This window comes from Xiphophorus hellerii, chromosome 1 (assembly GCF_003331165.1).
Source record: "Xiphophorus hellerii strain 12219 chromosome 1, Xiphophorus_hellerii-4.1, whole genome shotgun sequence".
In the NCBI taxonomy this organism is placed as follows: domain Eukaryota; kingdom Metazoa; phylum Chordata; class Actinopteri; order Cyprinodontiformes; family Poeciliidae; genus Xiphophorus; species Xiphophorus hellerii.
The window spans coordinates 17,712,649-17,728,312 of record NC_045672.1 but is presented as its reverse complement, the minus strand read 5'-3'; the positions used below and the strand labels follow the sequence as shown (position 1 = coordinate 17,728,312).

The following is a 15,664-nucleotide window of genomic DNA, read 5'->3' as shown; positions in this document are numbered from 1 at the left end:
TAAAAACTATTTTGAATACTTGTATTCATGCATGAAACACAATAATTACGCATCCTAACTGATGTTTTCATCAGTTTTATTGAAAGACTTGCAAACAGAGCACATTTTACAGTTTACATTGGTTATGAATAATGATACTAAGAGTGGGGAAAATACCACAGAACCTGAAAATAGCACATACAGCCAAAAGCATAATGAAATAGAGTTTACACGACAGAGGAGTGAAAATAGGAAGGACTGTGTAAGTGACAATAACAAAGTATCCATGATGACCAAACAAGAAAAAAGATACAATTTTGGTGGACACGATTTTTGAAAAACTTTAATGAAAGAAATTGTTTTATGCGTGATTGCAAAGCCTTTATACAGTGTGTTGCATCTGGATAATGTCAGTTGGTTAGAAACTCACAAGAATTTGGTCACAGTTCAAGTTTATCTATGTTGCACAAATCAAGAAATTGTGTGATCAGATCAGCCTTTCATATCTGTGTGTCACAATGTGACTCTAAGCCCCAACAAAAGCTGAAGAGCTACAAAAATAAAGGGAATAAAAGAATAAATGGGAAAAGCTGCTTTGTAAAAAGCTATGCTAGCTATGAAGGGAATTGGTTTACATTCTGGGAGCAAAGTAATAATCAGGAATCTAATTTTCTATTTATTTACAGTATATAGAATAATACAAATGTGCCTGTCATCTGTTATTGGTAGTTTATTGTATTTTTTATACCTTTAAACATTGCAGAGTGCTGCTTGTATATGCTAGTAACACATTTGCTGTGTGGCAGATGTTCAGGCACACAGTAAAGATTTTAGAATTAAACAAGCTTTGGAAATATTGGATATTGAGCTCAATTTTAACTAGCATTTTTCTCAAACAGACATTTTATATGAATCATAAAAATCAGCAATATATAGTAACTTTTCAAACTCCTGTTAATCATTCTTCTTTACAGTCTTCAAACTCTCACCACCAAATAATCAGTTCAAAATTTCAAATATTTTGCAGTGTGCATTGCTTTATTCACTCCTGCCTCATAGTCCTCTACCCATCCCAGCCCTGGGCGATTGGCTGGACTGAGCTGCGCCTCTCTGTCCATCCTTGTCTTCCTGCTCCCTGACAGCCTGGGGTGAGGTTTGTGTGGGTGGAGATGGTGGAGGATATGTCGGAGGAGGAATACCGAGGTGGGGGAGTGTAGGTAGTGCTGGTCTTGGAGAGGTGGGAAGTGGTGGAGGAGTAGTTGAGGTTGAAGTTGAGGAGTGTTGAGTTGGACGAGAACGAGAAACAGAAGGCGAAGCATGTGTGCTCCTGGCCCGTGCTGGCTCACTAGGACAGTCACTGATTTGCTCAAGTAGCGATGGCATGTCTCCCTCAATCTTCTCAAGTACGGCGACCATTTGCTTTTCTATCTGCTCAATGACACTGTCCATTTGCCAATCAGTTGTGGTACTACTCCCACCTCCTCCATGGTGAAGACCAGTCCCATACATGCCTACTCCTCCTCCTCTGCTTGTATAGAGGGAACTGTAAGGACTCCCAAAGCTCCCAGCCATTCCCATCCCTACAGAGATACCCTCTGGGTTGTATGGTGCAGCATGTCGACCCAAACTAGCTGAGCTGCCAGCTACATAATAACTTTGTGAGGCTGCAGCAGGGGTCCTGGCTATGCTAAACTCGGCACTGTGTCGGTCTGTTTTTCTGGTATTTCTATCCCGTCCTCCTACAGGACTGCCATCACCTCTCAACCTAACACCTAGTGCTTCATCAACCCCACTTACCATCCCCACTGAAGATGTAACTGGTGCTACCACTGACCTCTCTGCAACTGCTTCAGGTACTTGTGTCTGACACCAGCTTCTGTCAGTCTCATCCTTGTGTGTGCTTTGGGTGGCTGGTTGCTTCTCTGGTGAAGCTGACACAGTGGGAGCAGCGGTAGAGCAGTGAAGTGTTGCAGCCATTTTACGTTTACCAGTTGGCTCAGGGGAGGCAGATGTGTGCTGCTTGTCCAGATTTGCACCTGGAGAACTTTCTAGCAGCTTTGATGGTTCAGGAATCACCGCCGAAGTCTGCTTAACTTCTGGAACAACATTAGTTTGACCCAACTTGGCAGCAATTTTTCTGGTTCCATCTGTAGCTCCCTTCTTCACCCCAGTCATATTAAGCTCCTCCTGTGTTAGTTTCGGACCTGAACTGGATTGTCCAACAGGGTCCTTCCCATCTGATGGTGTCTTTCCAACTGATGGACCCCTTGAGGTGTTTATTTCATCTGGGCTTTCTTCTATCTTAACGGAACCCTCATCTTGTTCCATACCAGCTTGTGTATTTTCAACAGTAACCTCTAAAGAAACACTGCTCGATGTAATCCCTTCATCTGTTGTCCCTTTATCTCCCTCATCACTTGTCCCCTGGGAAACACCCCCTTCGCCATCTCCTATCTGTTCCCTACTTTGAACCTCAAGTGAACTGTCATTCAGTGCTTCAGAGTTCTTCAGCCGTTGCATGAAGGTTGTCACACGAATTGCTTTCTGCAAATAGGAGGTAAAGAAAAACAGGGTAAAGAGGACTTTGTTAAACAAGATTACCATCACACAATTTGTCACAGACAAGTTTTTGACAGAATGTCTGTTAAAACAGAATGATTTAGCGTCAACATCCCCAATGATGTCATTTCTGTGGAGTGAAGAAATATTAGTGTCAGTTCTTTTACCTCCAAGAAGCTGTGACACATTATAACCTGGTTTAAATCAATCTGACCACTCACACTTTCCGAGAAACTCCTTCACTGTTTGCTGAAAGTAAGATATTTGTGTACACCTCACTTTATAATTGAAGTGTTTACTCATCTGATATCTTTTGACCCACAAACACTAAAGGTGTTTGGGACTATGTGTGAGTTTAGTAGTTGTTTGTAAACCAGGAAGCAGAATTCCCTTGAATTCACTGAAAATGAAAAGCCGCTGAATCAAATGTGACTTACCTATACAGCATCTGTATGTACACTGATCAGGCATTACATTATGACCACCAACTTAACATTGTTATGTTCCCCTTCAAAGACCTATACACCAAATGACAATGCATTCAGACAAGTTAGCATTAGCCTCTTGAGCAATTTCAGCTTCAGGTTCTTGTCATTTGAATCACAAGTCAGTGTTTCCTCCTCCGGTGCATAAATGAGACTTTTGCTTACCATGACCCTGTCACCGGTTCATCACTTTTCTTACTTTTTACCTGCTCTGACTTACTCTTCTATATATCACAACTGAGCCCTTGTTAAACTCATCCAGGTCATTATGATTCACATCTTTATCTGGTTCTATCTTTAGAGGATACAATATTTACTTTTCTGCCTAATACATCCCACCCACTCACAGGTGTGATAATTAACATATAACCAGTGTTATTTGCCTCACCTGTTAGTGGTCACGATGTTATGCATGACTGGTGTATGTTTTGGATGTACCAACAGTATGGGGCAATGAGCCAGGATTTGTGTAAGAGGAACACCAGAGGGCCTTACAGTTCAAATCACTGTAGTTCAGTTGTCAACAGTGGCCCACATCCTTTTTTTTTTCCTTTCCATTTTTCCAACTCCTTATCTACATAATAAAAAAAAAACATACAAAAAAAGAACCAAACTCTGTTCCCTTTGACAATCAGTACCTGTTTAACCCCTTTGTTTAGACAAACTAGCGCAGATGAGGAGTAGGAAAGGTACAGAGTGAGCCACTTTGAACATTTGAATCTTCTCCAGTGAAGAAAAGTGGAGCAGAGTGGATGGATCTCATTTGGGACAGGCAGAGTGACAGTAGGAAGGAGTAGAGCTTGAGAAAAACTTTGACACCCTAAACATAATTAAAGCATTATCCAGAGATTTTACAAAGGTTGACTCCAATGTATATCTTTGCAAGCTAACACTAATTAAAATTAAAAAATAAAACAATATTCCATTGTCAAATGACGTTTTATTGAATCATTTCATATAAGTTTCTCCTCACACTCTCTCCTTCTACTCTCAATCATAGTGGAAAACGATACCTTTATCTCCTGGGAACACATGGTGAAAGAAAAAAGAAATTTATACCTGTTACTCATGCTGTAGGTCAGCACCGCCATCTTCTTCCTTCTTTCTCCTCAGTAATCCCGCCTTATATTTTTTACAAATTTAAAATACATCCCTGTGTAGTGAGCTCAAATTATGTTAGGCCACAGGATTCAGCCTATTCTTCCATTTACTCAGCTGGTCATTCTGTAATATTATCTACATTGTAGATGCTACAAGCAGAGCAATAGAGTGTGCTCATACCCGCCATTTGGCCTTTGCGAAGTTCTTCTCAAACTGGGCACATACACCATCCTTCAAGTTCTTCTCTGAAGCACCATTTCCTGCAATCCTGATACAAAACACATGCAGTACAACAGTTACATAATTGCACCATAGATGCAAAAGAAAAAAATCTCAGTGCTTTCACCATTACACTTACCATTCGTGCTGGAGCGCATCCTCTGCTGTGATTCTCAGCATCTGGTCCACTTCCATAAGTCTACACACAAGCCCCTTTGCTGAAGTAGGAAAAGCAGCAGAAATATAGTATACATCATCAGTAATGACAACTTAAATGCAGACAATGCCTTGCAAAAAAGTTTACATTATTATTTATAAAACAAAATCTCGCAAACTTCTTTCTTTGTGATTGTGCACCTCTTGATGTTGGTCTATATCACTGACATTCAAACAAAATACGTTCAGATTTGTTATTATAGTGTGACAAAATGTTAAAATATATGAGAAGAATGAATATTTTTACACTGTGCTGTCACTCGTAGTTGTTTGAAACTGAGCTCAGAACTGTAGGCCAATGCTTAGAGAGAGTGGGTGTTTAGTGCCATCGTGTGGTTGAGGAAAACACCTGCAGGTGAAATGTCATCCCAGTAAGGAGAATCAAACTCAAAGTCCCCAGCAACGATGCGACAGAAGATGATGCGATTATGTAGATCTGTGTTTTCTTCCTCTGTTTCATCATAGAAAGGAGGATTGCCCGATAAGCTGCCGGAAAAGTAGTTACATTAAAAATGGAACAAATAATATTTTAAGTAAAACCAGATGTTTGAATACACAGTATAAGAATGTAGATATTTTTTTTTTTACCACTATCAAGAAACAAATCAAACTGCATTCTTTTGTTTATTGTGAATTAAAATTACCAAGATTGCATTTGCTAAATTACAGAATAATGACCAATATATATTTTTAAAGCATGTTTTCATAACCTTCTTCAAATATAACAATCTACCTATGTTTCCTTTTAACCTGCATGACTTGACTCAAATGTTATGATTGTCCTGATGGGTTAGAACTATACAGCAACCTTTTCACAATGGTTTTCTGGATTTTTGTCTCATTTCTCTTGAGAGAACTGGTGTAACAGAGATATGTTTCTTAGCCACCTTGGTCAGACACGTTTTTAGTGCTGCCCAGACAGTTTTATGCAAACAGAGATGGTTTTCTTCCTGAACATTGCAATGGATTGATATTCCAATGCTGTTAAAAATTAGCATTATTTAGTTGATCAGACCTCAAAACATGGTGCCTGTCAGGCAATTTCTTTTGATTTTCCCATGATGTCAGACAATGATGCATTGTCTTTAAAGTGTTGCCAGTATCTCTCTAACTAACTCAATTGTTGTGAATGAACCCATCAAAAGATTACAAAGTCTTGTTAACATTATCTGGGCTTTCCTAAATTCTTTAATTTTTACTAAAAACCCACCTGTTTAGCGTTGAATTTGAAATATAATCAATTACGAATTCCATGACGGCACTTGACTTAATGTAATGTTTTGACTGTTGAGTCTATGTTGCATGACTTTGTGTTTTTGTGTTTGTTATGGTGTAAAGCACTTTGAAATGCCTTGCTGCTGAGATGTGCTATACAAATAAAACTTGCTTGCTTGATTGATTAAAGTCATAATAATCTTAGTGTGTGTCAATTTCTGAGTTGGAAGAAACATTTAGTCTGAATTAGTGTTGGACAGAGAAAGAAAAATATTTGGCGTCTTTTGTACAATGTATGCAAACCTCTGGTTTCGTTAGATAGTAAATAACATTTTTAGTTAAAACAAAACTCTGTTAACATTTTGGTTTGCACAGTTGCACAGTTTTGAGTTAGCAATAGAGACTCACAGAATGAACATTATCACCCCCACCGCCCAGCAGTCCACAGGACGGCCATATCGATGACGAGCGACCACTTCAGGAGCTGAAAGCATAAGAGCAAATGCAGAGTTTGTGTGTGTGAGGAAAATAGATTTCTGGAGTTTAATTTATACTCCTCCACCTCATCAGATTCTCCAGATGCACAAACAGCTTTTCTCCAAGCCTGTCTCCCACTATTCAGTTTTTCACATCCTTCTTCCCACTGGCACCGACATTCTCTTTTCTTATTTACTGATTTCATTACGTGACTTATCAATATGAATAACTGCCCTGGCCTTTAACTGCCAGGGCAGTTAAAGGCCAAAGCCAAAGAGAAGACCAAAGCACAGCTTAGCACTTTCAGGTCGCCCTCACATAAACTTCAGCAAGATGGAGAGGAGTGAGACCGCACACAGAATCAAAAAGCAGATAAAAGAGAAGCTAAATGGGAGGAGGAGAGCAAGGGCTGCACACTTTCAATCTCATTTATAGTATTCTGGGATGTAATGTTTCAGAGCGAGCGCTTATCCTTAATAGATTGTTTTTCTTTCAAAGCGCTAAAGGTTCACAGAGAATTCAACAAGGTGAAGGACAACATCAATCTTCTGCTATGGTATGGTACTTTATCTCAAAAAAGGTATATACTATATATATATATATATATATATATATATATATATATATATATATATATATATATATATATATATATTTATATATATATATATATATATATATATACAGATCCCAGGAACAACATCAGACATCTCAGTCCAGAAATGTGCAGTCCTTGGCACAGCCAAGATACTGCGCAGAACCCTCAAGCTCCCAGGCCTCTGGTAGAGGACCCGAGCTCAGAGGATAAGAACCACCCGCGGTGGGTGAGAAGGGAATTTTTTATCTATATATATATATATATATATATATATATATATATATATATATATATATATATATATATATATATATATATATATATATATATATATATATACTGTATATATGAAAAGATAGGCAATAAGGATAATCATAAATGAAACAACACATAAACAACAGAGTGACCCACCAAGGTATTCAGGTGTTCCGCATGGCTCTGTAATTGGTCCATTCTCAAATCTGGAGAGGTAAAAATCTCGCAGAACTACTTTCTTGTGGTTGTTTTCTGTGTAGTACATTAGGTTTTCCAGCTGTAAATTAAATAACAGATTAGAGAAGAATCACTTAAGCAGCAACGACAACTTATACGTTTGACAAAATGTAATGTTTATTGCTTGTTTCAAAAATGGTGACTACGATGTTTTCATGATGTAAAGCACTTTGAACTGGCTTGTTACTAAAAATGTTCCATATAAATACATTTGACTTGATTTATAGTAAATTACCTGATATGTCTTATTTCTTTTAAATTAACTTGGTAAATGTAAATTTGAGCTTTTCTTAACCAAACAATGAAAAAGAACCATATTGCTCACACCTTCAAATGCTCAATTAATGTGGGTTTTTGCTTAAGAAATGTTACATTCATAAGCTTCCCAGAATGATCCACTTAGACATTTTGAATTGAATAAAGAGCCAGTTTTTGGAGCACTGATGTAAAAAGATGGAGCACAATTATGGAAAATGCTTGTGAAAGGTTATTTCTACAAAAGCAAGTGGCTCCACATCCACAAGTTGAAGACTCCTGTTGTAGTCAAACGAATAGGGAAAAGTGAAGACTGCTAAAATGGCATGTACATGTTTATACAATTCATGTTCGAGTCTGTGTTTGTTAACAATCATATTGCAACGAGAGTAATCACGATCAGCATATTTGTATTTTATTTGCATTGCAATCTTGACAGAGAGGGGAGATGAAATGACTTCTGATTTTATAGGTCAAGCATGATTTAATAACGATATCAAGCCAAGCAGAGGCTGTAAGCATGACCTATTTTAATTTGAATATGTCACTGTGATTTAACTTGATGACAAAATGTAGGAATCCAAACCTACTGAATTGAAGCGATACCCACTTTCTACCAGTAGGTGGAGAAAGACAACTCTGTTGTTTCATTTTAATGGGGTCCTATTAAGAATTAGAGACATGGATCTGTATGCACTGTGGGTGTCACCAGAAAGTCGTTTGAGCCATAAAGAAATTGTTTACTCCCACAGTGAAAATGAAATGTTAAGTATGTTATGAACTGAGGAGACAGATAAATGCTTTTATCTGTCTCTTCAGGGAATCTGACAAATGCAGAATGTTGCATTATGGGATGTAATGGTGAAGAGGTCAGCTTATGCTATAAAGTTATTGTCTTTTTACATCCACAGGCACATCAGTTAGTCTATAGATAGTTAATGTGTATCAGCTATCTATAGACTAGTTGTAAAACTATTCATACCTCTTGTTTTTATTATAACATTTATTTTTAAATTGAAAGAACACACTTCAGCATGCTATATTTTGATTTTGTTAGATAGCACAAAATAAAATCTCAGAAACAAAGTGACTGTACCTTCAAGTTCCTATGAACAATGTTGAGGGAGTGTAGGTATGCCACAGCCTCCAGGACTTGTTTGATAACATTCGAAGCATCTCTCTCTGTGTAATTCCCTTGGTCCAGAATCCAGTCAAATACATCCCCCCCTGTGGCACTGCAGAGAGTTAGACACAAAAAAATATTTGTCACTTTGCACAGTGCCAAATATATTGGCTAGTACACCTGCTGATTTTTTTTAACACTGCAGATTAATCCTTGTATTGCTGTTAATGTGTTTTTACAAAGTGCTTTGCGTTAGCTGGCCTCGAGCTACCGCTACTGAGCAATTAAAGCAAGGCTCCTGGTTATTACTCTAAAGGACTTAAGTTATCTTTGGAGATAAATGATGAGAGTGATTATCACATATTGCTCTCAGCAGGACAACTATAGTCCAGACTGAAAAGTGAGCTCCAAAGTAGCTTAATGAACACAGTGACAAATGCAGTCACTTAAAGTAGTTCACGTCTCTGCATTTTATTAGTGACAAAAACTTTGTCCTGTGTGTTTTAATATATGTTATCACACTTAAACCAAGTTGCAAATGTTGAATTGCACAAGACGCAATTTAGGCATATTTGGTTGTGTCCCGGATTAATCGACTCTGCTCTCCCTGTACAGACTTGTTTGTTCCAAAGCAATGCTTCAGGCCCACTGAGTAATGATTGTTACAGATTGTTAACATCTCATCAAATCTAACATCTTCCTCTGTTGCATAGGGGAGTTGGAGTACACAGTAATAAAGGGAAATATTAAACATCTACCGCTCAACTGAAAAGCTTCTCTGTGCTAAGATGCAATTAACACATCAAATACAGGGAGCGTGGACAGGAAACGTAAATTGAAAGAAGTACTTACAGTTCCTGGATGATGAAGTATTCTTTTCGAGTTTCAAATGTATCTATCAGCTGAAGGATGTTTGGGTGATTGACCCTGGAAAACCCAAAAATATCTTAGAGGTTGCAGGGGTCTCGTTTTCACAGATTGACAAAAAATAGTTTCAGTCTATTCATTTACTTGCCTGCACTGGTATAAATCTGAAAACTGATACAAAATCTTGAGCCACAAACACATATAGCAGAGAAAATGACTCAGTGAACAATACTGTAAACCTGATTTCAGCTTCAAAAATGTATGGAGACCTCATTTAGATATATATATATATTTTTTTTTCATATTTGTGATTTTACCTGTTGGTCAGAAATTGGTTTAGGCTCAGAAATAAAATTAAAAAGTCAGTAAGCAATACAAAAGTGTTGTAATAGCATAAGCTGAAACTCAAAGACAGCTTAATTTGATTTTGTATTATATAAATAATTGAAATCCCTTTTATAACTCTGATATTGCAATGTTATAATAGTGCAGAAAATGTCTACAGCAGTAGATATTACAGATGTTTACATATTTGTGCTAAATACATGTATTTTAATTTAAAGTTTTATTTAACAAGCAAATTGCACATGATGGGCAAGACACTTTCTCATTAGAGAACATGTTTAGTTTGTTCCATAGGGAAAATATCAGCTGTACAGCAAGAATCATTATTTCTAAGCAGAACTTTTACATACAGCTGGACTGTGACCAAGTTCTTCAGAAGACAGAGAGGATGCAGCGCATAGTGCTGCCAAGTCATATGAGTAATGGAGCATTAAAAAACGAATGGTTTCTCAATATGAATAAAAGCATGAATAATACACGATGAAAGGTCCTGAACTTTTTATATGCATGAATGTAATATTTCTGACAAAACAGCTCAGCTGAAAAAGCATATTCCTTGAAATCACAGGGTCATGATTTGGAGCTGGGTCTTTTCTCTCTTTTATGTTTTTTGACATGAGTTTAAAGCTGGCTACTCATTCTTTATGGACACATATTAGTTTTGACTAAAATTATATTGCATATAACTTTCTAATAATCATCTGAAATCAACTCTAGATGTTAAAAAAACATTCACTTTTATGCCAAAAAGTGAATAACTGATAACTGAAATTTACTGGAAAGAGTTTTGTATGAAGAAACTATTTGTATGTGTTGCTCCATTGTGAATTTGGCCATTCTTTTACACACAAACCACTATCAAAATCTTAAATGTTCTGCATGGAGGTCTCTTGCCTTCTGATCTTTAGTTTGATTATAATTTGATATTTGAGTCAGATTATTGGCTGGGCCACTCAAGCAGATTTACTTTCTTTTTATAAGTAGTTGAGAGTTATCTTGACTCCAGGTTTGGGATTATTATTTTTGGATTATTGTTTTTTTTCTTAAAAAGCATCTTCATATTATTACCAAAGTACACATTGTCGTCTTTTTATTCCTTTAAGTCTGCTAGTGTCATATGTTAATAATCATATAACACACCAAGATGTTCTCACCTCCAAACTTGTGCTTGAATTGTGTTTTCTGCTCCAACCAACCAGCTGAGACTTTTTTCCACTAATATAGACCAATATTGTATTCTAAAGAAGATGAGATTTCAACATTCTTTCACTGTATTACAGAGGACTTAATTAATAGGTTAATTTATTGATTGTTTGTGTATGTGTGGCTTACTTGGGTCATCGACCACTGCGCTAAATTTATGGTTGTTAAACCCATCATTAAATTTACTCAGATAAACATTGACAGGTTTGAAACGTATCTTCCCTGTTGCAAACTTAATTCAGGTTTCATTATGGGTCAAGTTTAATTAAAATATCTCATAAGTTAATTGCTCTTTCTCACTAGCACATACGCTGCTATTTCTATTTGTGAACTGATTACATACAATTTCAAGATCATGATCTCATTTTTGGCGGCCTTGCGGACTTTCCTTCCGTCCTTCTTGAAGAATTTCTTGCAGACAAACACCTTTTCTGTTTGTCTGTCCTTTGCCAGGCACAGCTCACAAAACTCCTTCCTACACAGTGAGAAAAAAATAGACAGACAGAAGGGAAGCAATCGTAAATACAATGTAAAAGAAAAGACAAAATGAAGCATCTGTAAAAAATTTTTAAGAGTCTCGTTTAGCTACAAGTTTCCAGTGTAAATGAGATGTGATATTCAAATTGGAATAAAACAAACACTGGCTGTGTTGTGAAATACCCAGAAATAATTTAGTTGGGAGGTGAGCCCCTGGCTTAAGAAAAAGGGGCTATAAATAAGAGATTTGCAAAGGATCCATTGCTGCCATTGTCTGGGAATCATTAAGTTTTTATCCTTTGAGGGCTTGTAGGGCTTCATGCAAATGAATTTTAAGAAGCGATATGATGAAAAGTAAAACTATAAAAAGTGCATAATGAAGCTTTAATATTAGGTTTTAATCTGTGGTTCTGTTTAATTATCTTTTTTTTGGAATATTGTCTTCTTTGCTCATTTCCCTCCGATTAGAGGTGGATTCAAAATATAAATTAACAAAAAAAGCTTTTTAAAAATGCACACACAATGTTATTTTTGAGTGCAGTTTTATTAGTTTTACTACCTTTATGAGCATTAATCTACCCAATTTTAACAAGGATATGCACATGTAAAACAAACAATTGTGTCATTCAGTCTGCTTTCTCACTGCTAATATAATTGTGTGTATCTGTACGCGTGTGTTATGCAAAATCTGAGGAGAAATTTCTGAGGCCAGATGCTGATGTCGCCATATGGCCTCTTTCACCAATTGGTATTCATGCATATGGTTAGAGTGCTCATATGTGTGGAGTGTGCTGAAGAAGAAAATGAAAGGTTCTTGAGCAGCGGGGTCATTTTTGTAGGCCTGGGGATGTAAAATGTGCCACAGAACGAGCTAAATGTAGAATAGTGATATAAAGAGCTTAGGAATAATCAGATGACAGTTCTTCTAAGATCCACCAAACTCTAGATTTATGCTTTACTAAAGTTAAACCCTTAGTTAAACTTGTTCAGACTAAAGCTAAACAATTTACGCACTAAAAAAAAAGTGGTGGTTCTTGCATGAAAGGTAATGTTGGTGAGCCGCGTCTTCTACCAAAATACAATAAAGTCATCTTAAATTCTTGGGTAGAAAAAATGCACAGCACAGTACCCTATTTTCATTAAGCGGGGGGCTTCAACTCCCTATTAGCTACATGGGAATAAAACAAATGCAAAACTTTTCTTACATGCTACTGTAAGAGAACTTTTTTAATCTCATTATGTTGACTCCCCATCCCTCAGTGAACTCTTCCGTAATAAGTACCAGTTGTGCACAAATGTCCACAGGGGTAAATAAATTCCTGAAGCAGTAAAAAACTATCACTAATCATATGAAAGATCAATTTGTAGCTTATATTTTTCGCTTTTAAAACAAGTAAAACACTATATAACAAGGTATTATCAATATACTTCCATCTACAAGGCACATTAATTCAATAAATTATAAGATAACTAGCTTATAATTAATATTAAGTTAACTCACTAAGCTACATTAAGTTTTGTTTTCAATCAGTGTGACAGCTGTATCTGTCTGCCTGATCAGCTGATAATGTGTCTCACTAGATACTTTCTAAATAACTACAAAACCTGAAAAAGCACACAAACAAATCATCTTTCATAACAGTGCACACATGGAAGCCTATCACAAAATCTGAGTTTACTCCATTCAAGCAGCCTCTGAGGATTTGTGTGCATTTCTACAAACTTACTACAACATGGCCTCCATCTGCTACAAGTACAGAAACTAATAATGAATCTTATTCAAAAAATAAGAACTATCCTAAGGCATTTAGAAAAGTTTAATAGTTTCCAAAAGTCTATCCGTAAAACTTTATGGTACTTACGCTCGAAGGACTTGACCAAACTCATATTTGTCCGTGACATCAGATATGCTGTCATAAATCCGCCCATCTCTCAGGGCAAGGCATCCAAATGGCATCACGGCATTCACCTAGTAAATAAAGAAATGAATTAAGATTGTATTATTATTATAATTATCAGGCGAGTTAAATAATTACAGCTTTATAGAAAAAAAAAAAAAAAGATCCGCATTAGTCAAAGGCACCAGGCAACCGTCGATACAAAGATTCTTGATGTGGTTTTCAGTGTTAGTGACTTGTAGATACAACCAAATCAGTTTCCCATCAAATCAGGAAACTAATGCCTCTGGCAGTCTGGTTGCGTGCCAGCCTTGTCAACAGATACTAAGCTTCCTGCTAAGCTCCTCTGTGCACTACTAATGTCTGCAGATTGCATGCAGCGCCTGTTAAGTTTTCACATTAAACTTTAATAATCAAGGGCAATGCCCGAAAATAAAACAAAACGAGATGCAAGCAGCTGAGTTATTTAAGGGCCATGTGTGATTCATTTGCATAGCACAACATGCATTTGGTTTTACTGGGAAAAAAAACAAAACAAAAAAACATAACATCCATATTTGAACCTTCGTTTGTGTCTTGAGTTATATCACTACTACAGCATCTAAAGCTTGCAGCAACACACAAGTTGAAACTTGTCTTCCGTCTTACAGTAACTCCCTCTAGCAATGTTGCACATGTCATCATATATATATATATATATATATATATATATATATATAAGTTTGTGTATGCGCGCGCGTGTGTGTGTGTGTGTAGTACTTTGATAGATAAATAGTACCCAGAACATAATATGAGGCCTTGAACACCCAGGTAAAACAACAGGGATCAAGACAGTGAATCAGCAATCAATATACCATCTCCGTCCTCCGGCAGTCCTCACCCACATACTTTATACACTCCATCTAGTGTAGAAAACATATTCCTTGGAAGGTTCAGTCATCCATCCCCATGGTCCATCTCCTCCTCTAAACACCTGACTTCATCCATCTCTGTTAAATGCTTCATTTCAGTTCTGTCTTTAAAATAGCACAGTTTATCTTCTCCCTGTGTGGTACCCAGCTCTGTATTTGGCCGACTTAAGATATGAACATGATAGTATCAAATGTAAACTTCAAGAGTATACTTGCATTAGAGAGAATGTCTAATTGGACATAATTTGGGGGAGGGGGAGAAAAAGGGCGATACACAAACAATGAATCTGACAGGCAGATGAAGGAGAAATAAACAGGGGAAGTAGCACTTTTTAAGACTGAATATTTAAAAAAAAAATATATATATCATTGATGCAAAATTCTGGCTGATGTTCTATGAAACGTCACCACTGGAGATGATCGGGCCAGAGGTGCTTTGGGCCTTTGGTGGAGGAGGGGCTGGAAGAGTTCTATGTAATCCAACTGCTGGCCCTAATCTCTAATCTGTACCCCTAATCCAGCGTGCTGGAATATGCTCTGTCTGTGCATATGCGTGCACAAGTGAAAGTGACTGACAAACAAGTGCAAAGGTTATTTGAATATGGCACATGTGCACATGGTAAGGCAGAGCAGAAAGGTGCACAAAATTGTGGACTTGTGGATCCTTATGTGTGTCCCTAAGGGAAGGAAATGACAGCAGGCGAATTGAATGGCAGACTGAATAGACCTTGTGCTTTTTTTTTGTTCTTTTTTTTTTTTTTTAGAAGATTACATAAACACTACAACATTTCCACAACAAGGGCCAGGACAATAAAAGTGAAGATGGTATTACATAAAACAAGCCCAACCATCAAAAGTCTTCTTCTCACTCACAAAGCCTTCAATAATTAGTTCCCACAATATCATAAAGAGCTCCTAATCCCACATGAGCCTAATAAAGAAATTTGCTTCACAATGAGGGATTGCATGAGGTAATTGTTTCCAACAAAGTATTTGGTAAAAACGGAAGTTTTATGGTAAAATTAAAACAACTGTTGTTTGAAACAGATGTTTATAACGGATGTTATAAACAACAGAGTATGGTTGTCTGAAATTGTCTTAAATCTCCATTTTCGGACAGGTCTTGAATTACAAGTGTCCCTACTTTTTTTTTTTTTTGGTTCTTACACATAGAATAAAGATTTAAGAAACAGCAAAATCTGTTTCAAAGAGTCTAATAATTTCAGGCTTAATCAAAACTTTTC

The 15,664-nt window shown here is 36.8% G+C and overlaps 1 protein-coding gene across 2 annotated transcripts in view; it reads right to left on the bottom strand.

The window, feature by feature from the left end:
* Window positions 1–59: 59 nt before the first annotated feature.
* Window positions 60–15,664, bottom strand: part of camkvl (CaM kinase-like vesicle-associated, like) — a 51,412-nt gene continuing 35,807 nt past the window's right edge. Inside the window, exons 2-12 of one of the 2 annotated variants that reach the window (XM_032565821.1) lie at window positions 13,474–13,580; window positions 11,478–11,609; window positions 9,572–9,646; window positions 8,693–8,831; window positions 7,261–7,381; window positions 6,183–6,258; window positions 4,909–5,045; window positions 4,483–4,561; window positions 4,305–4,392; window positions 4,037–4,045; window positions 60–2,523 (exon numbers count right to left, since the gene is read on the bottom strand). In XM_032565821.1, the coding sequence (XP_032421712.1) occupies window positions 1,033–2,523; window positions 4,037–4,045; window positions 4,305–4,392; window positions 4,483–4,561; window positions 4,909–5,045; window positions 6,183–6,258; window positions 7,261–7,381; window positions 8,693–8,831; window positions 9,572–9,646; window positions 11,478–11,609; window positions 13,474–13,568 (2,442 nt within the window). In that variant the 5' untranslated portion in view covers window positions 13,569–13,580 and the 3' untranslated portion in view covers window positions 60–1,032. The remainder of the gene's footprint in view (window positions 2,524–4,036; window positions 4,046–4,304; window positions 4,393–4,482; window positions 4,562–4,908; window positions 5,046–6,182; window positions 6,259–7,260; window positions 7,382–8,692; window positions 8,832–9,571; window positions 9,647–11,477; window positions 11,610–13,473; window positions 13,581–15,664) is intronic. The other variant, XM_032565829.1, reaches the window with a different exon arrangement.